This window comes from Dasypus novemcinctus, chromosome X (assembly GCF_030445035.2).
Source record: "Dasypus novemcinctus isolate mDasNov1 chromosome X, mDasNov1.1.hap2, whole genome shotgun sequence".
In the NCBI taxonomy this organism is placed as follows: Eukaryota; Metazoa; Chordata; class Mammalia; order Cingulata; family Dasypodidae; genus Dasypus; species Dasypus novemcinctus.
The window spans coordinates 115,611,203-115,639,135 of NC_080704.1; the positions used below are offsets into that span (position 1 = coordinate 115,611,203).

General features: G+C 41.2%; 1 protein-coding gene across 1 annotated transcript in view; it reads left to right on the plus strand.

Moving 5' to 3' along the window:
- Nucleotides 1-27,933, plus strand: part of ATG4A (autophagy related 4A cysteine peptidase) — an 80,442-nt gene that overhangs the window by 47,397 nt on the left and 5,112 nt on the right. Inside the window, exons 4-9 of the mRNA XM_004466341.5 lie at nt 16,820-16,918; nt 19,355-19,456; nt 19,639-19,711; nt 22,875-22,954; nt 23,602-23,789; nt 23,911-23,989. Of these exons, the coding sequence (XP_004466398.1) occupies nt 16,820-16,918; nt 19,355-19,456; nt 19,639-19,711; nt 22,875-22,954; nt 23,602-23,789; nt 23,911-23,989 (621 nt within the window). The remainder of the gene's footprint in view (nt 1-16,819; nt 16,919-19,354; nt 19,457-19,638; nt 19,712-22,874; nt 22,955-23,601; nt 23,790-23,910; nt 23,990-27,933) is intronic.

Sequence of the window (27,933 nt, forward strand, 5' to 3'; positions counted from 1 at the left end):
CACAGTCTATAGGTCACCCCAATTGTAGTTTTCCCATGCTTCTCCATATTCCCATCACCCTGCACTAGTGATGTACATCTGCTCTAGCTCACAGAAGGGCTCTCTTGCATTTGTACCCTTAACCACTATCCTCATCCATTTCTGGGTTCACTGTGGTATTCAGTCCCTAGATTATTCTTTAGCTTTCTTTCTATTGACATTTACTTCCTCAGGCTACTTTTTATAGCCGCAATCTCACTTATAAACTAGTTGCTACTCACTATAATGTGTTACCATCAACTCTATCCATTTCCACACTCTTACAATCAAGTTAATTAAAACTTCTACATACATTAAGCATCCATATTTCTTCTCAAACCTCCTCTTATCTCCTAATAACCTTATACTCTAGGTTTTAATTCCATGTGCTTATTATTCATATTTAGTTGATATTAATGAGGCCATGCAATTTGTGTCTGGCTTACTTCAATTAGTATAATGTCTTCAAGACTCATTCATGTTATCACATATGTCCCAATTTCATTTCTTCTTACTGCAGCATAGTATCCCATCATATGTATATACTACATTTTGTTTATCTATTCGTTTAGTGGATGGACACTTGGGTTGTTTCTATCTTTGGGCAATTGTGAATAATGCCGCTATGAACATCGGTGTGCAGATATCTGTTCGTGTCATAGTTTTTAGTTCTTCTGGATATATTCCTAGTAGAGGAATTGTTGGATCATATGGCAATTCAATATTTAGCGTTGATACTTCTTAACCTTCCAGATATATTTGATAATTATGTTTTCTATTTGTTTAAAAAATGCTGATGGAATTTTTATTGGGATTGCATTGAATTTATATGTCAATTTGGGTAGAATTGACATCTTAGTGATATTTAGTCTTCCAATGCATGAGCATGGAACGTTCTTCCAATTATTTAAGTCTTTTAAAATTTATTTTAGCAATGCATTTTAGTTTTCTGAATACAAGCGTTTGTATCTTGATTAAGTTTATTCCTAAATATTTGATTCTTTTAGTTGCTATTGTAAATGGAATTTTTTTCCTGACTTCCTCCTCAGATTTTGCATTATTAGTGTATAGAAACACCACTGCTTTTTGCGTATTGATCTTGTATCCTGACACTCTACTGAAATTATTTAAGGATTTATTTATTTATTTAAATCCCCCACTCCCCTGGTTGTCTGTTCTTGGTGTCTATTTGCTGCGTCTTGTTTCTTTGTCCGCTTCTGTTGTCGTCAGCGGCACGGGAAGTGTGGGCGGCGCCATTCCTGGGCAGGCTGCTCTTTCTTTTCACGCTGGGCGGCTTTTCCTCACGGGCGCACTCCTTGCGCGTGGGGCTCCCCCATGCGGGGGGACACCCTTGCGTGGCACGGCACTCCTTGCCACGCATCAGCGCTGCGCGTGGGCCAGCTCCACACGGGTCAAGGAGGCCCGGGGTTTGAACCGCGGACCTCCCATATGGTAGACGGATGCCCTAACCACTGGGCCAAAGTCCGTTTCCCAGCTCTAGCAGCTTTGTTGTAGTTTTTCAGGACTTTCTAGATATACTCATATCATCTGCAAATAAGGACAGTTTTAATTCTTCCTTTCCAATTTAGGTGCCTTTTATTTGCTTTTCTTGCCTCATTGCTCCAGCTAGAACCTCTAGCACTATACTGAACAACAGTGGTGACAGTGGGCATCCTTGTCTTGTCGCTGATCTCAACAGGAAAGCTTTCAGTCTTTCACCACTGAGAACAGTGTTAGCTGTGGGTTTTTCATATATGGCCTTTATCATGTTGAGAAAGTTTCTTTCAGTTCCTATTATTTTTTGCATAGTATTTTTATCAAGAAAGGATGCTGCATTTTGTCAGATGCCTTTTCTCTGTTAATTGATAGGTCATGTGATTTTTCTTCTTGGATTTATTAATGTGGTGTATTATGCTGATTGATTTTCTTCGTTGAACCAACCTTGCATGCCTGGTATAAAACCCACTTGATCATGATGGATAATTCTTTTAATGTGTTGTTGGATTGAATTAGCAAGTATTTTATTGAGGATTTTTGCATCTGTATTCATTAGAGAAATGGGTCTGTAATTTTCTTTTTTTGTAATATTGTTATCTGGCTTTTGGTATTAGGGTAAAATTGGCTTCATAAAATGAGTTTGGTATCATTCCTTCTTTTATTGTTATTTATTTATTTTATTATATTTTTTAAAAAGATAAATATATCACACAAAACATTACCTTAACATTAAAAAATCAAATAAAGACAAAAAAATTAAAAAACAAACAAACATTACCTTAAAAAACATGAAGGTCCCATATACCCCACTCCCCACCCCACCCCCACACCTCCCCCATCAACGTCCCCTTTCATCAGTAAGGCACCTTCATTGCATTTGGTGAATATACCCTGGAGCACTGTCACACCATATGGACCATAGTTTACATTGTAGTTCACACTTTCCCCCAGTCCATCCAGTGGGTTATGGCAGGATATAAAATGTCCTGCACCTGTCCGTGCAATATAATTCATGACAACTCCAAGTCTCGAAAATGTCCCATATCATACCTCTTCCTCCCTCTCCCTGCACTCAGCAACTACCATGGCCACCATCTCCACATCAATGATACAATTACTTCCAAGGCTAGAGTCACAACAGTTCTGTAGTAGAATACCAGCAAGAATAGTCCAATCCATATTAACATTCCTCCATCCTGTGGAACCTGTGATGGTGATGTCCACTCCACCTCTAAATCGAGAGGGGACTTAGATCCCACATGGCTGATGGATGGGTTTCTCCTTCTTGCCGATGTGGACACTCTCAGTTCCCTGGTGTGATAGATGACCTCCCTGTTAGGTGACCTGGGTAAATCCAATGAACTGGAGAGTAGGTGTTGCAACTCTTTTGAGGCTCAGGGGCCAGCTGGCACATAGACAGTCCAGAGATTCAAATCTTCTGAGCGTACACAAACCCCACAGCCAACCACATGTTCAGTAAAAGTGACAGAAGAGACATGTGTAGAGAGGTCACATTTGAGTCCAACTCCGTCACATTCAGGAGCACAAATTGCAAAGTAGGGCCCACTGGCAAGGCACTGAACTCCAGAGCCATCCGTCATTACCATAGAAACTGTGTGTCTCCGTAGCCCTCAGGAGCACCAGTACCTGGTTGTGTCTACCTTGGGTCTCACTGGGGTCCTGCTGAGATGTGTGTAAGCGCGACCCCTCTGATGACCTCGTGACTCATTTTGAAGTCTCTTTGGCATATAAACTCATTTGTCTTTACCATTTCCCCTTTTTATTCAATGTCTTTTTCTAATTGCCTCACCAGCTGTTGATGGTAGTAATCCCTTGGCAACATTGAAGCTTATCCCTGGAAGTCATGTCCCATGCTGGGGGGAAGGTAATTCATTTACATTCTGAGTTTGGCTTAGAGAGTGGCCATATTGAGCAAAATGGAGGCTTTCAGGAGGTAACTCTTAGGCACCCTGCAGCTCTAGGCCTAGTTGAAATTTCAAGCACACAGGCTCATAAGCATAGTCATCAGTATCAAGGGCCCATCATTGAACTATCTTGTTCCTTCTTGTTCAGTTTTTTGGAAGAGCTTAAGTAAGATTGGTATTAAATATTCTTTGAATTCTTGGTAGAACTCACCTGTGAAACCATCTGGTCCTGGACTTTTCATTTTGGGGAGCTGTTTGATGACTGTTTCAATCTCTTTACTTGTGATTGGTTTATTGAAGTCTTCTATTTCTTCTAGCATCAGTGTAGGTTGTTTGTACACTCCAAGGAATTTTTCCATTTCATATGCATTATCTAGTTTTGTACCATAAAATTGTTCATCGTATCCTCTTATGATCTCTTATTTCTTTGGGGTCAGTAGTAATGTTCCCCTTTTCATTTTTTGTTTCATTTATTTGCATCTTCTCTCTTTTTTTCTTAGTCAGTGTAGCTAAGGGTGTTTTGATTTTGTTGATCTTCTCGAAGAACCAACTTTTGGTTTTGTTAGTTGTTTCTATTGTTTTTTGTTCTCAATTTCATTTATTTCTGCTCTGATCTTTGTTATTTCATTCCTTCTACTTGCTTTGGGATTAGTTTGCTGTTCTTTTTGTAGTTCCTCCAGCTCTGTAGTGAGGTCATTGATTTTAACTCTTTCTTCTTTATTAATGTAAGCATTGAGGGCCATAAATATTCCTCTCAGCACTACCTTTGCAGCATCCCATAGGTTCTGATATGTTGTATTCTCATTGTCATTTGTCTCGAGATATTTTTATTTCTCTTAAATTTCTTCTCTGACCCACTAAGTATCTCGGATTATGTTGTTTAATCTCCACATATACGTGGATTTTCCCTTTTTTTGCTGCTTGTTGATTTCCAACTTTATTCCATTATGATCAGAGAAAGTGATTTCTCCCTGGTGAAGCATTGCTTTTATTAACATGTAATGCCCTTCCTTTTCTCTAATAACAGTTTTGCTTTTAAAGTCTATATCATCTGATATAAGTATAGCTACCCCAGTTTGGTTTTTTTTTTTTTGGTTACTGCATGTGCGGAATATCTTTTTCCACCCTTTCACTTTCAATTTATTGGTATCCTTGGGTCTAAGGTGACTCTCTTGCAGACAACGTATAGATGGCTTATATTTTCTTATCCATTCTGCCAGTCTGTGTCTATTGATTGGGGAGTTTAATCCATTAATATTCAATGTTATTACTGTAAAGGCAGTTCTTGTTTCATCCACTTTGTTCTTTGCCTTTTATCTGTCATTTTATTTTTGACACTTGTAGTTACTCTTACTGATACAGTTGTCATTTCTAGACTCTCTTCTAGGCCTCTCTCTCCTGTCTTTTCTTTTCAGGCTGTAACACTCCCTTTAGTATTTCCTTCAAAGCTGTTCTTTTTGTTGTAAACTCTCTCAGTTTCTGTTTATCTGTGAATATTCTAATCTCACCTTCATTTTAAAAAGATAATCTTGCTGGGTATAAAATTCTTGGCTAGAAGTTTTTCTCCTGCAGTATCTTAAATATGTCATACCACTGCTTCTTGCCTCCATGGTTTCTGATGAGAAATCGGCACTTAATATTATTGGGTATCCCTTATATGTTATGCATTGCTTTTCTCTTGCTACTTTCAGAATTCTCTCTTTGTCTTTGACATTTGACATTCTGATTAGTATGTGTCTCAGAGTTGGTCTATTTGGTTTTATTTGGAAGGTAGTACATTGTGTTTCTTGAATATGGATATCTATGTCCTTCAATATGGTTGGGAAATTTTCCACCATTATTTCTTCAAATATACCTTCTGTCCCTTTTCCCTTCTCTTCTTCTGGGATACCCTTGACATGTATGTTTGCACATCTCTTGCTGTTATTTGATTCCTGAGACCCTGTTCAATTTTTTCCATTCTTTTCTTCATCTGTTCTTTTGTATGTTCCCTTTTGGAGCCCATGTCTTTGATCTCACTGATCCTTTATACTGCTTCTTCAAATCTGCTGTTATATACCTCCAGTGTATATTTAATTTCATTTATTGCTACTTTCATTCCCATAAGGTCTGCTATTTTTCTGTGTATGCTTTCAGTTCTTCTTTGTGTTCATCCAATGTCTTCTTTTTTTAAAATATATATTTGTAGTGGCATTATTCACAATTGCCAAGAGATGGTAACAACCCAATTATCTGTCACCAATATATACATAAGCAAAATGTGCCATTATAGATAAATATGATGGAATACTATGCTGCAGTAAGAAGAAATGAAATTGGGACATATAAGATAACATGGATGAATCCTGAAGTCATTATGCTGAATGAAGCAAGCCAGACACAAAAGGACAAATATTGTATGGTCTCATTAATTTGAACTAAATAGCAAGAATAAATGCATGGATTTAAAACCTAGAGTATAGGTTATTAGGAGATAAGAGGAGAGCTGAGAAGGACCACTGATGCTCAATGTACATAAAAGTTCCAGTTAACTTGACTGCAAAAGTGTAGAAATGGACAGAACCTATAGCAACACATTATAGTGAGTAGCAACTGGAAAACAAATGGATTGTGGCTGAAAAGGGTATTCTAGGATGCAAATGTCAATTGAAAGAAAGCTAGACAATAATCTAGGAACTTAATAACACAGTGAACCCAGAGGCAAATGAGAATTGTGGTTGATGGTAAAGATGGAAGAGTGTCCTTCTGTGAGCTAGAACAAATGTACATCAATACTGCAGGTCAGTGGGAATATGGAGAAACATGGGAAAAACACAACTGGTGCAACCCATGGACTGCGGACAACAGCAATACTTTAACATTCCTGTATCAATGCCAAAGACCTGGCTGTAGGTCCTAAAGGTGTACTGTGCTGAAAATGGGGTGGGAGGGGGTATATGGAAATTGTGCCAAATGTAAACTATGGACTGTGGTTTGTGATAAGAGTCCGATGATATTATCTCATAATCTGTAACACATATTCCACCACGTTGTGGTGTGTTGGTGAAGGGGTACTAGCATGGGAACTGTTCACATGCGCATGGCTGTCCCACAAGTTCATAACCTCTGTAACAAAAATACGCTGTAAGAAATAATAGGGTGGGTTGTGGGAAAAACACCAAATATAAGACATGGACCATACTCAGCAGTAATATTGTGACAGTGCTTTAGCATAATTTGTGACAAATGATTCACAACAATGCAAGGTGTTGGTGGTGTTATTCATATCTATTTTGCAAGTACACAACTCCCATTAAACACCTACTGTCTATGTATGTTCATGTATGTATGATACACCTCAATAAAATAAAAAATACATATATTTATAAAATTATCCCCAAGTTAGCAGCTTAAAACAATAAATACTTATTATCTCAAAGAGTTTCTGTAGGCCAGGAATCTAGAAGGGTCCTGGCTTAGCTGACTGGGGCTCAGGGTCTCTCATGGAGCTGCAGTCAATACCTCGGTTATAGGCGGCGGACTTGGCCCAGTGGTTAGGGTGTCCATCTATCACATGGGAAGTCCACAGTTCAAACCCCGGGCCTCCTTGACCCATGTGGAGCTGGCCCATGCGCAGTGCTGATGTGCGCAAGGAGTGCTGTGCCACGCAGGGGTGTCCCCCATGTAGGGGAGCCCCACACGCAAGAAGTGCATCCCATAAGGAGACCCGCCCAGCATGAAAGAAAGTGCAGCCTGCCCAGGTATGGTGCTGCACACACGGAAAGCTGACACAACAAGATGACGCAACAAAAAGAAACAAATTCCCGTGCCGCTGACAACAACAGAAGTGGACAAAGAAGAAGACGCAGCAAATAGACAGAGAACAGACAAACGGGGGGGGGGAGGGGAGAGTAATAAATCTTAAAAAAAAAATACCTCGGTTATGCATGCCTCCAGCTAAAGGCTTGGCTGAGGTTGGAGAAACTCATTTCCAGATCACTCATTGTCAGGGCTGTGGGCAGAAAATTACAGTTCCTTACTGCCTCTGGGGAAGAGGCCTCAGTTCTTTGCTACATGGGTCACCTCATAGGGCTGCTTGAGTGTATTCATGCCATGACAGCTGGATTCCCCCAGAGAGAGTGGCCCATAAGTGGTAGAGATGGTGGGGATGTCAGAGAACTTAAAGGGTTCATCAGGTGCCTTCTGTCTTTCCTTTCTCCAGAGTCCTTGGCAGAGACCTTCAGATTCTGTTCTTATCCCCAAAAAGGTTTGTGCAGTAGAATCCTTCTAGAACTGGAGAAGTAAATGTCAGTTCCTCAATTCCATTGTTTTTAGTGTTCTTAGAAGTTTTCTGCTCCGTTTCAGCTGTTTGCATGGAATGCCTAACGGTGGGCACTGTGTAGATGCCAGTGCTCAGAGGCTTCTGCTCCAATGTCTTCTTAATATCCTTAATCTCTTTAGCCATCTCATTGAATTTATTAAGGAGATTTGTTTGAACATCTAAGATTCGTTGTCTCAACTCCTTTATGGCATCTGCATGCTTATGGGCCATCTCTTCCTGTTTCTTGGTATGGATTGTAATTTTTTGTTGGAGTTTCTGCATCTGGCTTGCTAGATGTACTTAGTCTGGGTGCAGTTTCTCCCTTTAGTTTAGGGATTTCTTTTCTTTTCTCCCTTGCTTGTTGTGTAGTGGGAGCCAAGGATGTAGTTGATACTGTAAACTATGGAGGCTGGAACTGTCCACGCTGCCCCAGGAATTGATGAAACTTCTCCCACCTTTCTCCTCTGTCAGCAATAGGGACAGAGCTGTAACTGTGTATAAGAATCCAAGTTGAGAATGACAATACTGTCTGTAGTCGCCTGGAAACACCGATGAAGCTTCACACCCCTTCCTTCCCTACCTTAGGCAGGAATGGAGCTATAATGGTGGTCAGCAATCTGTGCTGTGTGGGTCCAAAATGACCACAGTTGCTCAGGTAAACTGACGTAGCACCAGACCCTCTCTGTGCTGGGGGTGGGAGTGGACTCTCTGGAGTGCCCAACAATCTAATCTCTGTGGGCCAAATATGCCTGCAGTTGCCCTGAGATACTGAGGGAGTACTGTCACTTCTGCCATTTAGTAGGTGGGAATGGACCACCATTGCTCAACAGTTCAGTCCTGTAGGCCAAAAGTACCCACCGTTGCCCAAAGAGGCTGAGGAGGCACCAACCCCCTCCTATCCTATTGGGTGGTGGGGATGGTTCTGTGGGCACTCAACAGTTCAGTCCCTTTCAGTCAAGAATACCTATTGTTGCCTGGAGAGGCTGAGGAAACACTAGTCCCCTTCTGTCCTCTCAAGGCATGGGATTAGATCCACAGGCACCCAACAGTTCAGTCCCTGTTGGCCAAAAGTACCCACATTGTCCAGAGAGGCTGTGGAGACACCAGACTCCTTCTTTCCTATTGGGGGTGGGGGTGGATTCATAGGCATCCAATAGTCCAGTCCATGCAGGCCGAAGGTCTGCCATTGCCCAAAAATCTGTGGAAATAACAGTGCCCTTCTTTTCTATTGGGGGGTGAGGGTGGGTCCACAAGTACCCACCAGTCTAGGCTTTGTGGGTCAAAAGCACCTGCAGTTACCCAGAGAGGCTGGGCAAACACAGTCCATCTCTTGTCCTATTGGGGATGGAGGTGGAGCCACAGGTGCCCAATAGTCAGGCTTGTGCAGTCCAAAACTTTCTGAAGTTGCCCTGAGAAGTTGAGGGAACACCAGCCCCCTTCTATCCCATGGGGGGACAGAGGTGGAGATGGGCTCAAAGGCACTCAGCAAACCTGTTTGTGTGGGCTGAAAACTCCTGCCATTGCCTGGAGAGGTCAAGGATACCCAACTCCTCTCCTATTCTCTTGGGGTGTAGGGATGCAGCCCCAGGTGTCCAACTATTCAGCTTTTGCTAGTGAAGAGCACCTGCAGTTGCCTGGAGAGGCTGGTGCAGGTCCCACCATCTACTTCTCTGCTGAAGGTGGGACTGGATCCTAGACTAGGGCTGCAGTCAGATCTTGGTGGAAAGAAGCCAGTCCCTAATTTCACTGGATTTCAGTCAGCCAGGCTTCCCCTCATGCCTGGGTGGAGTCAAAGTGGCAGCTACCTGACTTTCCCACTTGGACAGGCTCAGACCCTAGCTGTTTCTAGGATTATACTTTAGTCATCCAAGTCCACTAATCAGTAGCTAAGGTCAGAGGACAACTGTCTCTTCCTCCACTGTTTATGAGAAATGGAGTTTCTAACTCCAGCCACGGAATAGCTCCTAGAGTGGCTTGCGCCCCTAGAGTAGGATGAGCACCAGACTCTGCATCATGGCTTGCAGCTTCCCGGAGAGGTGGTACAGGTCCCCCCACCTTCTCCGCTGGTGGAGGTGGGACTGGGGTTTAGGCTAGACCTGCAATCCAACCTGGGTGGAAAGAAGCCGGTCCTTACAAGCACTATGATTTTCAGTCAGGGCCGCTTCCCCTTGTGCCTGGGGCAGAGTCAAAATGGCAGCCACTGGCTTCCCTCTGACCTGAACAGGCTCAAAGTTTAGTTGTTCCTAGGATTCTACTTCAGCCCGCTGAATCCACTAATCAGTTGCTGAAGCTGGTGCCACACTGTGTCTTCCTCCCCTATTTTTTTGAAGAAAATGGACCTTCCAACTCCATCCATGGAATAGCCCCCAAGGCAGCTTGTGTACCACAGGAGCCAACCTCCATGGTATGGAGGGCTCTATTCACAAATCCTTTTTGCAGATAGGCAATCTCCTCCTTCCGCACTCTCAAGGATGTTGCAGGATACTCCTCTGATCTCCTGAGTCCTCCAAACAGGTGCTTTAGGTAGCTCTGGGTGACCACCACCTGCCCTGTATCACGAACTGCCTCCAGGCACTCCTTACTCTGCTGCCATTTTGGCTTCCCCCAGAATTTCTTCTTTTTTAATGTAAGCATTTAGAGGTATAAATTTCCCTCTCAGCCCTGCTTTTGTTACATCCCAAATTTTTTTGTATGTTATGTTTTTGCTTTCATTTGCTTCAAGATATTTTCTAATTTCGTTTGTATTTTCTACTTTGACTCGTTGATTGTTTGAGTGTGTTGTTTAATTTCCATGCACGTGTGAATTTTCCAGTTCTTTCTCTGGTATTGATTTCTAGCATCTTTCCATTGTGGTCAGAGAAGATACATCGTGATTTCAATACTTTTGTATTTATGAAGACTTGTTTTATGACCTAACATATGGTCTATGCTAGAAAATGTACACTAAAGAAGAATGTGTAATCTGCTGCTATTTGGTGAAATGTTCTATATGTGTTAGATCTGTTGGTTTGTAGTATCATTCAAGTTCTATTTTCTTATTGATCTTCTGTCTAGATGTCCTATCCATTGTTTAACGTGATGCATTGAAGTCTAATGTAGAACCATCTATTTCTCCCTCCAAATTTGTCCACATTTGCTTCATATATTTTGTGGCTCTGCTATTAAGTGTGTAAATATTTATAATTATTATAATTGCTTATCTTGTAATGTCTTAATCTCCTCCTCAGTTTTGACAGACAGTCTTTCCGGATATAAAATTCTTGGTTGGCCATTGTTTTCCTTTAACATTTAAAATATTTTGCCCCATTGCCTTCTTGCTTCCATGGTTTCTGATGAGAAATCTTCACCTAATCTTTTTGGGGCTCCCTTGTACTAACATGTAGCTTTTCTCTTGCAGTTTTCAGAACTCTCTTCTTATCCTTGGCATTAAACAGTTTAACTACTATGTTTTGGGCATGGTTCCCCTGTTTATATTATTTGCTGTTCGTTGGGCTTCTTTGAACGTACTTTTTCATGTCTTTAATTAGGTTTTGGAAGTTTTCTGCCATTATTTCTTTGAATACTCCTTCTGCCCCTTTCTCTTTTTTCTTCTCCATCTGGTACTCCCATAATGCATATATTGGTATGCTGGATGGTGTCCCACAGGTTTTGTAGGCTCTGTTCACTTTTTAAAATTTCTTTTCTCTTTCTGCTCCTCTGAATTATTTCCATTGTCTTGTCTTGAAGTTCACTGAGTCTTTCTTCAGCCAGCTCCAATCTACTGTTTTATTTTTAAATTTTTTTAATTTTTTAATGTTACATTAAAAAAATATGAGGTCCTCATATACCCTCCACCCCTCTCACCCCACTCTCTCCCCTCATAACAACAACCTCCTCCATCATCATGAAACATTCACTGCACTTGGTGAATACATCTCTGAGCACCGCTGCACCTCATGGTCAATGGTCGACACCACAGCCCACACTCTTCCACAGTCCACTCAGTGGGCCATGGGAGGACATACAATGTCCAGTAACTGTCCCTGCAGCACCACCCAGGCCAACTCCAACCCCCGAAAATGCCCCTATATCACATCTCTTCCTCCCACTCCCTACCCTCAGCAGCCACCATGGCCACTTTCTCCACACCAATGCCACATTTTCTTTGATTACTAATCACAATAGTTCATGAATAGAATATCAGTAAGTCCACTCTAATCCATACTCTATTCCTCCATCCTGTGGACCTTAGGATGGTTGTGTCCATGCCACATCTACACCAAAGGGGACTTAGATTCCACAAGGATGCTGGATGCAATTCTCCTGCTTTCAGTTGTAGGCACTCTTGGCTCCCTGGTGTGGTGGTTGACCTTCTTCACCTCCATGTTAGCTGAGTGGGGTAAGTCCAATAAACCAGAGTGTAGGAGTTGCAAATCTGTTGAGGCTCAGGGCCTGGCTATCACATGGTCAGTCCAGAGATTCAGGTCCCCTGGGTATACATTAAACCCCAGCACCAACTACAGATCCGGTAAAAGTAACAGGAGAGTCTTGTGGACAAAGACCAATCTACTGTTGAAACCCTCTAGGGAATTTTTCATTTAGTTATGTGGTCTTCAACTCCAGTGTTTTCGTTTGGTTCCTTTATAAAATTTCTTTCTCTATATTGCAATTCTCATGTTATTTGTTCATTGTTTTCCTGATGTCCTGTAGTTCTTTCTCTATATTTTTCTTTATCTCCTTGAATATATTGAGGATCATTTTTTAAAGTCTTTGTCTGGTATGTCAGAAGTCTGATCTCTGATGGTGGTTTCTGAGTTTTTGTCTTATTCCTTTGGATGTGCCATCATTTTCTCTTTGTTTGTCTTGTACTCTTTTGTTGCAAACTGTATATTTTAATATTTTATTGTGTTCATTTAGGGAATTAGTGTTTGAACTGTCCGTTTCTTAATTTTGTATCTAGCTAGTGATATGATAGATATTTCCATGAGTACCAGGACTTAACAAATACAAACAAACCAACACAAAAAACTCCATTCACAGTCTTTGCAAACTGGCTCTCTGTTGGCTCTCTGTTGGCTGATGCTCTCCTTCAGAGTTCAGTCCTCCTTTCAAGAAGATCAGGCCTAGGCAAATGTGAAGTGCAGGGCTCTCTCCATCTTTTCTGAGCCTGTGTCTTGTCCTTGGTTTGTATTTGTTTGTGGCCTTAGAAATTCTCCCCCATTTACAGGAATTGGAAAGCCCTATCTACTCCTTATGAAAATTAACTTTCTCCCCCTCCAGAGTGCTCTTTTGTATAATTTAAATCAGGTAATCCTTTATCCCGGAAGACTTTGAATTATTGTTTCTTTCACTGTTTTAGGTGTCCACACATGTTTCTGCCTGCAGGGCAAGTTCTGACAGACTGAGTCCAAGATGAGGTTCCTTGTTCAGTCTTTCAGGCTGCCACCTGCTAGACTGGTACCAACATGCAGATATCCCAGTATGCACATAGGATTTCTCTGAAAAGGACCAGGGACTCACAATGGGAGTGCAGGCTGGCTCCACACTGTGGAGGGGATGGGGGAAGGATCAGCATGTGTGCCATGAATGGCTTTTACTACTTTTAAAGCTGCATTATTTTTCATTCAGCACTCATCCAATGACTGCAACCCTTTAACTGTTTTCTGGAGTTTTGAAGAAGATAGCTCTGCTAGTTTTTGCAAGTCGTTCAAAGATTCTGTGGAGGAATAGCACTCTAGAGCATCTTATGCTGCCCTCTTGTTCCACAATACAAATAAAGTTTTAATTTGGGTAATTTCTATTATATATACTATACTACTTTGTGGAATTAAAGACTATTGTGCTTTAAAAGGAAGAGATTAATTCTCTTGATTTTTTTTTCTCTATGAAATGAAAAGACCTTATAACTGGGACATGAATTATGATAGATTTCCTTGAGACTAATTTTAAGCTGTTAGAGTACCAATTGATATCCAGAAATATTACAGTTCAATAAGCTAAGTGATTACTCAAAGGGAATCCATCTAAGAGAGAACATATAAAACTGCTACTGGTTATCTCACATATTGAGAAGTATAGAAGCAAAGACTTTAACCTTTTCATTCAGGTCCAAGCTGCTCTATTACCCTAATACCTAACATATCATTTTTTTTGTCCCTTATGATTCACTTATTATCCCAAAATCCAGGTTCAAAAAATAAACATACAATCTTTCTTTTGTGAGATAATTCAGATGTAGGTAAGTATGTATTTTTCCTGGATGCAAGAAAAAACAGAGAAGATTATGCTTACTACATCATATTTTTAGGGAAAAAGTGAGACGTTCCTGGAACCCACATTACAAAATGCATCAATTTTTTTCTTTCTTTATGTATTAACATATCTTTGGTCCAAATTATGTGTTGTTTTCATCATCAGCTGTATATAATGTAATAAAAGTAAAGGAACTACAAAAATTAAAAAGCTAAGTTAATAAACTCCCTCTATAGAAAATGTGTAAAATATTTGCAAGTAGGGTAGACTCTTCATAGTATCATGGCCCTGTAGGAAAAGGTTACCAAACTCAAATGGAAATTAGTCTTCTAAGAGGAAACTTGAGGAAGTGGATGTGGCTCAACTGATAGGGCATCCATCTACCATATGGAGGGTCCAGGGTTCAATCGCCAGGGCCTCCTGACCTGTGTGGTAAGCTGGTCCATGCGCAGTACTGCTGCACACAAAGAGTGCTATGCCATGCAGGGGTGCCCCATGCACAAGGTGTGCATCCTGCAAGGAAAGCCGCCCCATGTGAAAAAAGCGCAGCCTGCCCAGGAGTGGCACTGCACACAGAAAGACCTGATGCAGCAAGAAGATGCAACAAAAAAAGAGGCGAAGTTTCTCAGTGCCACCTGACAATGCAAGAGGACACAGAAAAACATAGCAAATGGACACAGAGAGCAGACAATAGGGGGAAGGGGAGAGAAATAAATAAAATAAATCTTTAAAAAAAAGAGGAAAACTGTTTGACCCATTTTTTGTTTGTTTTTATGTTTTTATTCTTCTTTTTATCTTTTTAAATATTTTTTCTTTTTGAGAAGCTTTAGATTACGTAAATGTTATATCAAAAATATAGGGAATTTCCCTATACCCCACCTCCACCCCCTCCCACACTTTCCCACCTTAATATCTTTAGTGTGGTACAGTTGTTAAAACTGATGAACACATATTGAACCATGAACTATAGTTTACATTATAGTTTACACTGCCCTGCACATTTTTATAGGTTTTGAAAAAAATGGATAATGGCCTGTATCCATTACTGCAGTGTCATGTACGACGATTCCAATGTCCAAAAAAATGTCCCCATCTTACACCTATTCTTCCCTCTCTCTCCCCTCAGAACTTCTACTGGCCACTGCCTTTATATCAATGATACAAGTTCTTCTATTGCTAGAATAATAAAAAGTCTATAATAGAATAATAACAAATATATTATAGTAAATTTTCCATTCACCAGTCTTGAGGATTTTGGAATGGTGATGCCCACTCTGTTTCTGATTGCGACGGGGCTTAGATCCCATGGGGCAGGTGGATGGAATTGTCTTGCTTGCAGTTGTAGACGGTCTCTATTTTTGGGGAAGGACGTCCATTGTCCTTGTTTTTCCCCTTTTGGGTCCTTGTTTGGCCCATTTTAATGTAGGACTGGACTTATTAATTGGAGTGAAATCAACCTTTCTAATAAGTTCCAATAATGAAGTCCACATGTATAATTTTCTCTCGATAGAAAGTATCCAAGCACAAAGTTTATTACCAGTGTTTCTAAACTGTTAACTTTCTCTGGGAGAAGAGCTCTTTGCAATCCTGGAACACATTTGCAATTAAACTCTGACAATGTTTTGGCGTAGGTTATCTCTTCTGTGTTTAGGCCCCACCGAATCATTGAATTTTTAACATATTAATCTGGTCTATAATCACACCAGTAGCAAGAGCTAAGGAGCTCTTGTCTTAATCTTCCTCATTTTACTCTTGCAACTCTAGTTCCCAGAAACACAGGAAAGAGGTAACCACCTTGGTTCACTGGTCTTACAAGGTTGATGGCCCCCCTTCACATGTACTCTCCTAAGATCATGCTTCCAGCATACTTTTGCACTTTCATTTTGGGAAAGGAAATCAATTAAAGCAAAATGTTTCCTCTGCCATCCAAATTATCTGATTTCGTTGGTACCGTGAAAAAGGATATTGAATTCACTTTGACCATGTGCATACTACATCAAGTGTTCTTAAAACAGAACCCTCTGTCTTATTTCATTTATTAACTATTTCTACACCTTCTAAAGATGCAGTACATCTCTGATTTATTAATATTATTTTTATTTATGACCATGGTCATAACACCAAATATTTACATCTTCCTATATGTGTTGTAGAACACTTTCACAGATATTCTCTCATTTAATTCTTAACATACCCTCTTGTAGTAGGCAGGGTATGTGCTATTATCCCCAGTCTATATTTGAAACTTGGATTAGGTAGCTAGAGACTGGTCTTCTGGTGCCTAATCTAGTGCTATTTTCTCTATTTTACATTGCCATTCTTGATGTTCAGATCTTCATAATGTATATGTTAAACAGTCAAGAGCCTTCCAAATCCCTTTGACCATTTTGATTACCTTTGGTAGCATTTATTTCCTAACTAAGGTTAGACTGGTTTCCCTTAGAAGTTCAGGGACATAGAAATAGGCTGAGCAAGGCAAAGTTTGGTCAGGTAGATGATGAAATGGAATAGACTAAGTGTTGATAGTTATACATGGCAGTTATCTAGTAAAATTGTATGTAAGTAGTCTCCAAGCAGAAAACCTAAGGGGCAGGTGTTTTGTTTCATTATTTATTTTCTCTTTAGCTATAGCAGCCCTCTTGGTTAACATTATCTTTAGCATCTTGGTTAGCTTATCTTTGTACTTTCCAACCCTATACCTGACCCCTATTTCATCTCTAGGTGTACCTCTTGCCTCTCTTTTCAGAGTGTGTATATTTGCGTATCTTATACTGTGTCCAAATATGCTGTTGTTCAGGGAAAGAGAAATTTAAGAAACACATATTAATTTCCATCCCTTTGCCAACAGGGGGAACAGGCCCTTCATCAGATGCTGGCTGGGGATGTATGCTACGCTGTGGACAGATGATGCTAGCTCAAGCCCTTATCTGTAGACACTTGGGAAGAGGTAAGTTAAACTTGTCCTATAAACTGCTTCAGAAGCCTCTGCAGTGTCACTTGTTGCTGTTGGTTTAACGTTGATGCTGAGCTTTAGGAACACTCAGTTACAAAGCTGCTGCAGGTTCTGAAATGCTCTCTGAAATCTCAAGTGTCAGGGCTGACAAGTTGGCAAAGCTCCTCATTAGAGGAAACAGCCAGTATTTCCTGGCTCCAAGCCAGAGAGTTATTTTCCAGGGACAGGTTTGAACGTTGAGACAGGTTTGTCATTTAGAGTTTCCATCTTTGTTGTGGTCCAAGTGAGTCCTTAAACATGTGAGCAGGAAGAAGGGTGTGGTGGTAAGTCTGTTTCTTGACCTCATTTAAAATATCTGCCTGGTAAAGGATGTAAGTGACCTAAAGGAAGTGCCTTTTAGTTTTGATTTTGGTTCACTGAGGATATCTATTTGATAATGAAGGAATCCTTAACTTACCTTCCTCAGGAGGCTACTTCATTAATTAAGAACCTTCCTGTAATCATGTTGGAACTCTTGAATCTTGCTTTCTTGAGATATGTGCATGCTTCCCTATTGGCATCTTAAGGATGACCTTGGCTGGATGCCAGTCAAGCACTTAGGTGAAACTCCATTTTGGCCTGCAGATGGAAGAGTGAAAGGACACTTTGGATGAAATTTAGATTGGGCTACTGAACTCACTGACTGTTCCTAGTTAAGGTTTAGAGGTATGGAATCATCAGTCCCTTTTCTCTACTGTGCAAATTCACCTATTCTGCTGCAGTTATCAGAGAGGATTGGGGAAGGGTCTGGGAAAGTTTAAGGTTTATTCCATTCTCTTCAGGCAAGGGAGAAAATGCTGAGAACTCCTTATTCCACCTCTCAGACTTGGTGCCACTAAGTATCTTGTGTTTGCTTCCCCTGGGAAGTATCATAATTTCATAATTTCTTCATCTAGAGGAGTCTGAGGCCCATGGAAGCGAGTGATTTGTCCAGGGTCAAATAGCAAGGAAAGTATAAATTTAGGAATAGAACGTAGGTCTTTTAATTCCTTATTTGGTGATTTTCATACAGTACACATGCTTTTTTGTGCATATCCATTCTTACTGTTTAACTTTTTCTCATTTATAACAAACTTCAAGATGTTTATTCTGGAAGTTAATTTTGTGGGGAGTGAGCTAGAGAAAAAAACATCTACATTCAGCAGTCCCAATTATTTCAATATCAAAGCTAACAGCAAGAAGAAATTGGAGCAAGATCTTGTAGCTGGTTTGAGTTAGAAGTTGTAATTTATAAAGAAGTATCTTGGATTGTTTCCTGCTCAGTTATTTTTAAATTGATGTGGGGTATTCACTTATCACTTAAATATTTAGTGGTACTTTAGCTGTCAGCTAATCAGGCTTTCCCTAGACTTGGACAGTTCATTAGCTAATGAGAAAAGGTTGGATGTGGTTCACCCTTTGAAGACTATGCTGGATATGAAATTTAAAACATTCAGAAATACTAGAAGCAAAAGAAAACTGAAGATCCTGGAAATAATGTTCTCTGACTTCAATTACATTTCAGTTGTTAATTTAAAATTTCTATAAAACTTCGGGAGGGAAATATGTCTTAGAAGAAGACTGAACCTCAGAAATCTGTCCCATTATAGAGTTTATAGAGCTGAGGGAATAGGTGCAGTGTATCCCAGTCACACAAGTGACTATGTAGCATTTTTGCAGTTGTCCTCAGTAAGCAATAAGGGACCTCTGTAGGATTTGGGGAGCTGTGCCTAAGGCTTGGATAGGGTCCCTACAGATGTAGTTATTTTGGTTTTGGTCTTTAAGGAAACCTTGAACACCTGATGGTAAGGGTATTTGTTTTCCAAAACTCACTGTGGACTCTTTAAAAGTTGATATAAAAATGGCAGCATGCAATTTTTTAAAAAGTTCCTTGGTTATGAATTGTGTATATTCCTCTGTGAACTGTTGCATGCCAGAAGAGCACTTCCCCCCATGAGACTCTTTTGGCAAAGCCACCAAAACATAAGGACAAAAGCTGTTGCTGTCTCTGTGGAGATGAGGCACCATGGCGTCTGGCTTGTATATGGATATACTGCGGGATTCTGTGGGGACCTCTTGTTCACCAAGTAGCTGACCAGAAAGGCCTTTGTGATGGGAGGACTTTGTGACACAGTGTTTTTGTGTAATGTTTTTCAGTTCCAGCCCTTGGGCAAAGTTAATTTCTTGATCAACTTCTTGTTTTGCTTATACTTTATACCCACTGAGTCTTTGAAAGTAATCAGTTTCCAGGTGTTTTTGTCATCAAAATTACTTAGGAATGTTCTAACTTCATCATTCCTGCCTTCTAGATGTAGCTCATCTGTTTTTCTACTAATTTTGTTGTGACAATAAGAGAGTAGAGAGGTAATACATGGTTAAAAAATTATTTTTAAACTATTTTTTCTTAAAAAGATTGGAACTGGGAGAAACAAAAAGAACAACCCCAAGAATACCAACGGATTCTACAGTGCTTCTTAGATAGAAAAGATCGTTGCTACTCTATCCATCAAATGGGTAAGGTCAAAAATCAGTAGTATAAAGGCGATGCCTATACCTGCTCCTTCCCTTCTGCTGCCTTATATGTGGCTCTACCAAGTTATCCATCTGCTTGATTATTAATGGAAAAAGGAGAAGTTTATTTATTGCTGGAAGATCTTTTTCTAACATGTTTGGGTTTTTTTTCCCACATAAAACAGCACAAATGGGTGTAGGAGAAGGGAAATCCATTGGCGAATGGTTTGGACCAAATACAGTTGCACAGGTGTTAAAGTAAGTAAAATAAATATTGCATCCACGTTATTTTACTGTCTCCTATACTTCCCTCCCCAGCCACCTCATCCTGTCATCAACCTAGTAATTCTTATAATCTCACTATGCCAACTTTCCCACTCAGGCATCAAACATCTATACTATTGCTCAGCCAGTTTTTAAAAAATATTTTTAAAATTTATTTTTAAAAATTAGATTACATAAAATATTACATAAACAATATAAGGGATTCCCATATGCCCCACTCTCCACACCTTCCACCCTTCCCCACATTAACAACTTCTTTCATTAGTGTGGTACATTCATTACAATTGATGAACACATTTTGGAACATTGCCACTAATCATGGATTATAGTTTACATTGTAGTTTACACTCTCTCCCACTCAATTCTGTAGGTTATGGCCGTATATATAATGACCCATATCTGTCATTGCAGTGGTACTCAGGACAATTCCAAGTCCTGAAAATGCCCCCATATTACACCTCTTTTTCCCTCTCCCTGCCTTTAGCACCTCCAGTGATCACTGTCTTCACATCAGTGATATAATTTCTTCCATTGTTAGAGTCACAATAAGTCTGTAGTAGAATACTAGTCTGCTCTAGTCCATATTTTGTTCTCCAATCCTGAGGATTTTGGGACGGTGATGCACAATTTACCTCTAAGTGAGAGGGGAAATCAGTTCTATACATCACCCAGTTTTAAAAATGTGTAAGCATGACATCTGTCTTGGTATATCAGAGTTGTACTCGTTGGTACCAATATATGCGGATGCCCCTCAGGAATCATTCAATGTCTCCCCCTACAGGCTAAAACACATGCCGTCAGTCTGGGGCAGGGGTGGAGGTGCACTCTGAAGGCACCAAGTTCATACCAAGAGATGAAGGCTTAGCCAGTGAGGCAAGAAATGGATTCCAACCTGGCATAGTCTGAAAATCCCATTTATTCATTCAATATTTACTCAGTGCTAGGTGCCAAGTATAGAGCAAAAACTTAGACACAGTCCTTACCTTCAGGAGCTCACCATCTATCAGAGGAAACCACCTCCAAGGGGGCCTTGGAATCAATTTGCCACCTTTTAGCAGACCCAAGGTAACCCATGTGATACTTTTGCAATTGTCCAGTTAAATTCTAGAATTCCCCACTGACAGCAGGAGGTAGTGCAACCAGGACCAACTTTCTGGAAGTGAATGGGGTGAGTGGCATTAGCATGTACACCCACAGCATCTAAACCTATTGTTATTCTCCTTTCTGATAGCCTGTCTCGGAATGAAAACTCCATGAGGGCAGGGATTGTATTTGTCTTACTTTCTGTAACACTAGCACGTAAAACTGCCTGGCACACGTAAGTGCTTAATAAATCCTTGATGAATGAATGAAAATGACAGTCAGAAAAAAAAAAAGAAAATGACAGTCAGAATCTGGGGTCAGATTTAGAGATAAGATTGAAACCATCTGACCTCAATTCCTGGGAACTCTGGAGCATTATTGTGGGAACTATCCATGCAAAGTTCAGATGGGGCACTCTTTCAATTATTGGCCATTTGTCAATGAGCTAGAATGCTTTAGAAATGTGTGTGTGAGGGAAATAATCTGGATTTTCTGCATACCCAAGTTAAATGTTTATCTTGGTTTCACTCCTTGCTTACAGTGCAGTATCTCCGAATCCACTTTCTTGACCCTGTAGGTAGTGTTTTCTGGGGATCAATGACTCCTTGCTGAGTGTGGATCACAATTTTTCAAGAACTGTTGTAGAAACCCAGGGTAGAAAGTGTAAGAGATTAGAATGACTATGCTGAGGTTCCCAACAACAAACAAATGGAAACATATTTTTTAAGTTAAGAGGGTTATGATTCATTGTGATTATACTAGATTATTATTATTATTATTATTGGGAAAGTGAATATATTAAAATGAGTGAAATAAAAGCTTAATGATAGGGAAGCGGACTTGGCCCAGTGGTTAGAGTGTCCGTCTACCACATGGGAGGTCCGCAGTTCAGACCCCGGGCCTCCTTGACCCGTGTCGAGCTGGCCCAGGTGCAGTGCTGATAAGCGCAAAGAGTGCCCTGCCACGCAGGGGTGTCCCCGCGTAGGGGTGTCCCCCGCGTAGGGGAGCCCCACGCACAAGGAGTGTGCCCCTTAAGGAGAGCCGCCCAGCGCAAAAGGAAGTGCAGCCTGCCCAGGAATGGTGCCGCACGGAGAGCTGACACAAGATGACCCAACAAAAAGAAACACAGATTCCCATGCCGCTGACAACAACAGAAGCGGACAAAGAAGAAGACGCAGCAAATAGACACAGAGAATAGACAACCAGGGCAGGGGGTAAAGGGTGAGAAATAAATAAATAAAAATAAATCTTAAAAAAAAAAGCTTAATGATAATTAACCTCTTCCTGGGAGCTTCTTTGTTTGGGAAGGTTTTTTTTTTTCTTTTGTCCAATGAGGTAGGGCTTTATAAAATAATCCCAGCAGTAGCCAGGTTAAATATATCTTTTCTCCAATTGGCAAGAGGAGAAGAAAGTAAGGGAAAATAGGGTACTTCATGTAGACTTCAGATAGAATCTCTCCTTTAAAAGGGTTTGCTTTGTGATCTCCCCTGAAGTCATGCAATTTAGCATGCTCTCTTGCTTCAGCTGCTGATCAGTAAGATTTGCATGGAGTAGATCTATAATATAAGCCTCCTTGAACAGAATTTTCACTGCACATGGGGAGGGCTATACGAGATTCTCTCTCTCTCTCTAGATCTTCCTAGGGCTTATTCTCCATATTATCTATGCTCCCAAACAAATTTATATTTTTAATGATAGTCTCCTTTTAAAAAAGAAGCAGTAAGCTAGAATGTCTTTATTTGAGAAAAGAAAACAAAATCCCTTGGGATCAGATGCATTAGTAACTTTTCTCCATCATCCAATAGGAGCAACATCATTTTGTGAGTAAACTTTTCTGGTTTTTAAAGCAGAGCCTTCTTCTTGAGGTTCAGATACAACGATTCTGTGGCATTTCTCGAAGTCCCTGTGCAAGGAATGCCCCAGAGCTCTGGTAAAGTCTCCTTTGTATCTCAGTGTTCCATGACTTTAGGAACATTGGACATGAATTTTTTTTTGCTTCCTGCTAATATTTACATCTTCTCCAATTGTGATTTCATTATATGTTGCTTTGCAGAAAACTTGCTTTATTTGACGAATGGAATTCCTTGGCTGTTTATGTTTCAATGGATAACACAGTGGTCATTGAAGATATCAGTGAGTCCTAAACCTGTTTACCTTCCCAGTGGTGGGTAATGAGTTCCTTGCTCACCACTTAGAAAGCTGGGGTCCCAGAGAGTCTCTCTGAGTTGCCCATCAGGACAGTAAGCTTAGGGGAGCACAGGGCTCTAGTTAATCATTCCCTGTGCCATTTTTTCTCTTCCCTTTCAGCTTTCTGGAAGGGAGAGAACAACTAGCGGGTCCTTGCTACCCCTCAGTGAGGTGCCAGACCCTTTTCCTGGATGAGACTCACAATGAGGATAATCAGCTAAACTACCAATACATCATTTGTGTGGGCCCACCCTTACCCAGCCCTGTGCTCCTTGTCATGGGGGTTAGAGAAACCTAAAAATACAGTCCCTGTCTTCAAGGCCCTTGCAGACTGGCTGAGAAATGAGATTCCCTTGATGATACCATAATATGTTACTGGAGGTAAGCAAGTGTTCAATTGCCAGAATGAAGAACAGTGAGGAGTGGAGGAGTAGCCTGGGCTTCCTGGAGAAGGCAAAGCAGGCTGGGCCCTGGTTGGCAGAGTGGAGGGCATTCCAGGCAAAGAGTGTTATGTGAGGTCCCCTTTACTTTTGCCTTTGGAGTCTCTTCCAGATGCCTCTTATTTACCTAGTTCTCTTGTCTTCCATTTCCAGAAAAAATGTGCTGTGTCCTTCCCTTGAGTGCTGACACAGCCAGTGAAAGCTGCCCAGATTCTCTGAATGCTTCGAATCAGAGTAAGGGCACCTCTGCATGCTGCCCAGCCTGGAAGCCCCTGCTGCTCATTGTGCCCCTTCGCCTGGGCATAAACCAAATCAACCCTGTCTATGTTGATGCATTTAAAGTAAGTCGCCCATTTTCCCAAGCCCACTGCTGCCTGCCCATCACACTTCCATGTGAGCACAGAGATCCGTGAGCAGCAGTCCACAAGTGAGTTGAGAATCTTGCATTCTCTTTCCTTCTAGGAGTGTTTTAAGATGCCACAGTCTTTAGGGGCATTAGGAGGAAAACCAAATAACGCCTATTATTTCATAGGATTCTTAGGTAAGAAAAGAGGAATCACAAGTAAGTCTTCATGGGCTAGGGAGGTGGGAGAGAAGGTTTGCATGGAAGCTCAAACAATTCCAGTTAGTGGGCACTGCCCATCCAACCCAGGGCTGCTGTGTGGCCTCTAGCCAGCTCTTTTTGTCTCAGAACTGATCTAAGGAAAGGAACACTTGTGCATGCATGCCTGAGGGAAAGCAGATTCCCTTTCAATGGCTCCACTTCCTTCTTGGTAAGATGGTTCTACTTCTGCTTACCCACTGGATCGCCCCAAGGTCACATCATTACTCCAGCATGTCTCTCTCCTTCTTGTGGGGCCAGGGCAGCAGGATTTTACCACCTTGAACTTGCCAACCCCCCTCTTATTGAAGTCGCAGCAGTCAGACTATGGTCAGTCCTCTGGCTTCCCAGGCCCATACAGCTGGGCCTACTGGCTTATTGTTCAGAGCCTTGACAGGGGAGGAATTAGAGGAGGCAAAGCCAAAGGTACACCTCTCCTGATAATGGGGGCTAAACCTTAAACCCACTAGTCTCCTAATGCAGATCCTATTGTACATTCCTTGCACGGCTTGGCACCTCTGGGAATCTAGCTACCTTACTCACCAGCTGTGACTAGAGCCATTTAAGGTTCTTGGCCTACGAGATTCACTGGCCCAATACTTCTCAAACTTAAGTGTACATATGAATCATCTTGAGGTCCTAATTAAATGCAGATTTAGTAGGTCTGGGGTCGGGCCTGAGAATCTGCATTTCTGACTTAGTGGTGCTGATGCTGCTGGTCCAAGACCACACATTGAGTAACAAGGGCCTAGACACAAGATTAATGCTAAAGGGCAGGAGAATGGGAGTGATGCAGCTAGAGAAATTGGGTACAGGACACCTGTGGTCTGAAACTGGTCCTCAAGGAAGTTATATGCATAGATCGGTGAACAGGCAAGAGAGACTTAGAGCGGGCCTGGGGTAATGGCCTGAGGGGAATGCGCAGAGGAGAGGGTGGATATCAGTTTGGTCACCCTCCCCAACCCATCTCCTTCTTGGAGATTCATGGAGGAGAGGTGGGATGGAAACAGACATACCTTGGTTTGCATGTCTGTGCCACCCGCCCCACTTGCTAGCTGCGTTACTGCAGGAAAGGGATATACACTCTCTCAATCTTAAATTCTTCTTATGTAAAATAAGATTAACATCATAACCATGTTATCATGACACAATAAAACACTCGGCAAGGAGCTAGGCATATAGGATGCTCTGACCCCAACATCTCTTTCCTTTGTTTGCTTTTAAGAGTGGGGAGTTTCCACGCAGCTTTCTCTGCTCTTTGTAATGCTGCCATCTATTGGTCGAGCGTAAGAACTACAGTTTGATGGAATATTTGGAGACCATGGAGGCTTCCTCCCCTTTTTAAATAGACCTTATTTTTAAAATTTTTATGAGTTTTAAATTTACATAAAAATCGTGTGTAAAGTAGAGAGCTCCCATACCGCTCTCACAGATTTTTCCTGAGCTTTTGTTTTTTCTCTCAAAGAAAGCTCATGATTGAGAGTTATATAAATTTAGATGCTCCCTATTTCTAAGCTTTCAGGCTCTTGTCATAGAAAGGGTTGCAAAAAAATATTTTCTATTGTTTGTGCACAAGGACAAGTTTGAAACTGATTGGAAAATTATTTTGGAGGGATCTCAGTGAATAAATAGTGTTTGCAATTCCCAGGTGCCCTGTCCTCCCTTATCCCAAGTTAGCCAGAGAGAATTCATCAAAATGGTATAGCCCTCCAGTTTCCTGACATTACTGGGTGAGGGTGACTTTTGTGAAGTTTGATTATTCATGGGGCAGTCCTCAAGATAGAGGTTCACATGATGCCTATTTTCACATTAATTTGTGTAAATAATTTATGCAAACTTCATTTGAGTCCCCAGAGTTCCCCAACTCCCCTATTCTGACTCACCCCTTACTATACTGGGTTGGGAGGTCCAGATTGGCAGTGTCTGAAAGGAGGGAAGGCCCATGTATCTATTAGTATTTAATTCTTCACAACACCCCTGAGAGGTAGGCATTATTATTTCCGTTTTACAGATATTAAAACTAAGACTGAGAGAGAGAGATTTCTTCAAGATCGCCCAGCCAGAAAGTAGCAAAGCCAGGATTTAATCCCAATTCAGCATCCATACCACATTGCTTCCCTAGGGCCCTCTTGCTCCATGGGAAGCTGGGAGAAGCTCTGGGTATAGGAAAATTTGGCCAGGATGAGACCCTGCCTATCAGATTCTGCTCCCTTATAGAGACGGAGATGTTTGTTTCCTCTATTTGGGTACAGGTTGCTAACTCCAGATCCATAGTGTTAGCTCTATCTCTGTAGCTGGTTGCCCAGCCTGCCTCTTCTCCCCAGATCTCATTAAAAACCTTTGTTTAGTTCTTACATCATTTCTAGGAATTTTTCCATCTTCTCCTTTCTCTTATTAGCACTCTCAGAAATGGGGCAGTTTGCAAAGATCCACTGCACACACATGCATGCGCATGCACACACACATACACCCTGCCCATGAGAAAAGCTCCTGGCCAGAGAAAGAAGGTGATGGCATTATTCCCAGCACCTTAACTTGGAACACTGTGGTAGACTGGTTCTAACCTTGCTTTGGATTTCCAATTTCTTGTCCACAATTTTCCTTCCCTGGACTTAGTCAGGCTTCCTTATAAATATTTTGGTTGTTTCTCTTCATTGCTACTTGAGGCTTTTTTGATAGAATTCATCTCACGTTTTTGGGCATGATAACTTCTCTTAATACAAGAGATGTGGTCTAGGTGGGGGGAAATGTACCTTGTCTTTCATAAAGCAAATCATAATGGGGCATTGATTTCCATGTACTCTTGAACATATATTTATAGGGAAATGTTCCTAAACAAGACATTTCTATGACCACCTTGTATTTGTGTTGTGTTTTAAGCATTTCACAGAGGTGAAATCTTCTGGTTCTTAAAATTACCCTGTGAGGTAACTAGAACGGGCACACTGACCCCAATTTACAAAAAGGGAAGTCAAGACAGTGAGTGAGTTAAGTGATTTGTCCTAGGCATATGATAGAGAGAAGTTGAGCTTCTCATCAGACAGCAGAAACACGTTCTTCATTAACAGCAGCCTGTAGCGTGGGTACACCCAACACAATCCTGGATGCCATTCTAGGGAGGATCTTTGGGGGATCTCACCCTATCACATTCTCTTGGTGCAGATAGATCTTTCTTTGATTGCCTGACACAGTCTAGGACAGAGACCCAGATGATCCTCTGGCCTGGACAGTGAGGTTGTAGTACCCCCTTAGGGACTTTTGCCTACTTAGCATGCCTCTGGTGAGCCTTATGGGGACACTGCCTTTTGAATATCAGGTAAAGCTAGAAATTTTATTATCCCAAACTCTTTCTAATAGTTAGAAGGTCATTATTGGGTTAGGCTTTTTCAGTTTAATGAAGCATGACTTTTCTCTCATTTGCAAAAGGCAATCATTTCAAAGTGCGTTTTCCCAGTGGGGTGTATCTGTACTGATGCTAATGTGACAAAGGCTGTGCTTTCTGACAGGAATTACTAACTTGCTAACAATTACTAACTTGATTGCTAATCAAGAATAGAAGTCAGCTATGGTATTTCATTCAGATCAGAGTCAGCCTTCCCATTCTGTCTGGGTAGCATTTCTTTTGGAAATCAAGGTAATTTACCCAAACCAGAAGGTCTCTCTAACCATAGGAACCAATGGTCTAGATGAGAGATGCTTTCCAGTATTGAAAGAGGCAGGAAGCTCCTTAAAGGAACCTGGGCTCATGGCCTAGTAATTCTACTTACTACCTCTTTGCCACTGCTGCTCACAGAGCCTGCCATGTCATCTGTGGTCTCTCATTCCCACCTTTACCAACCTGTCACTCTCCATTTTTGGACTTGAACTTTGAGGAGATGGAAACC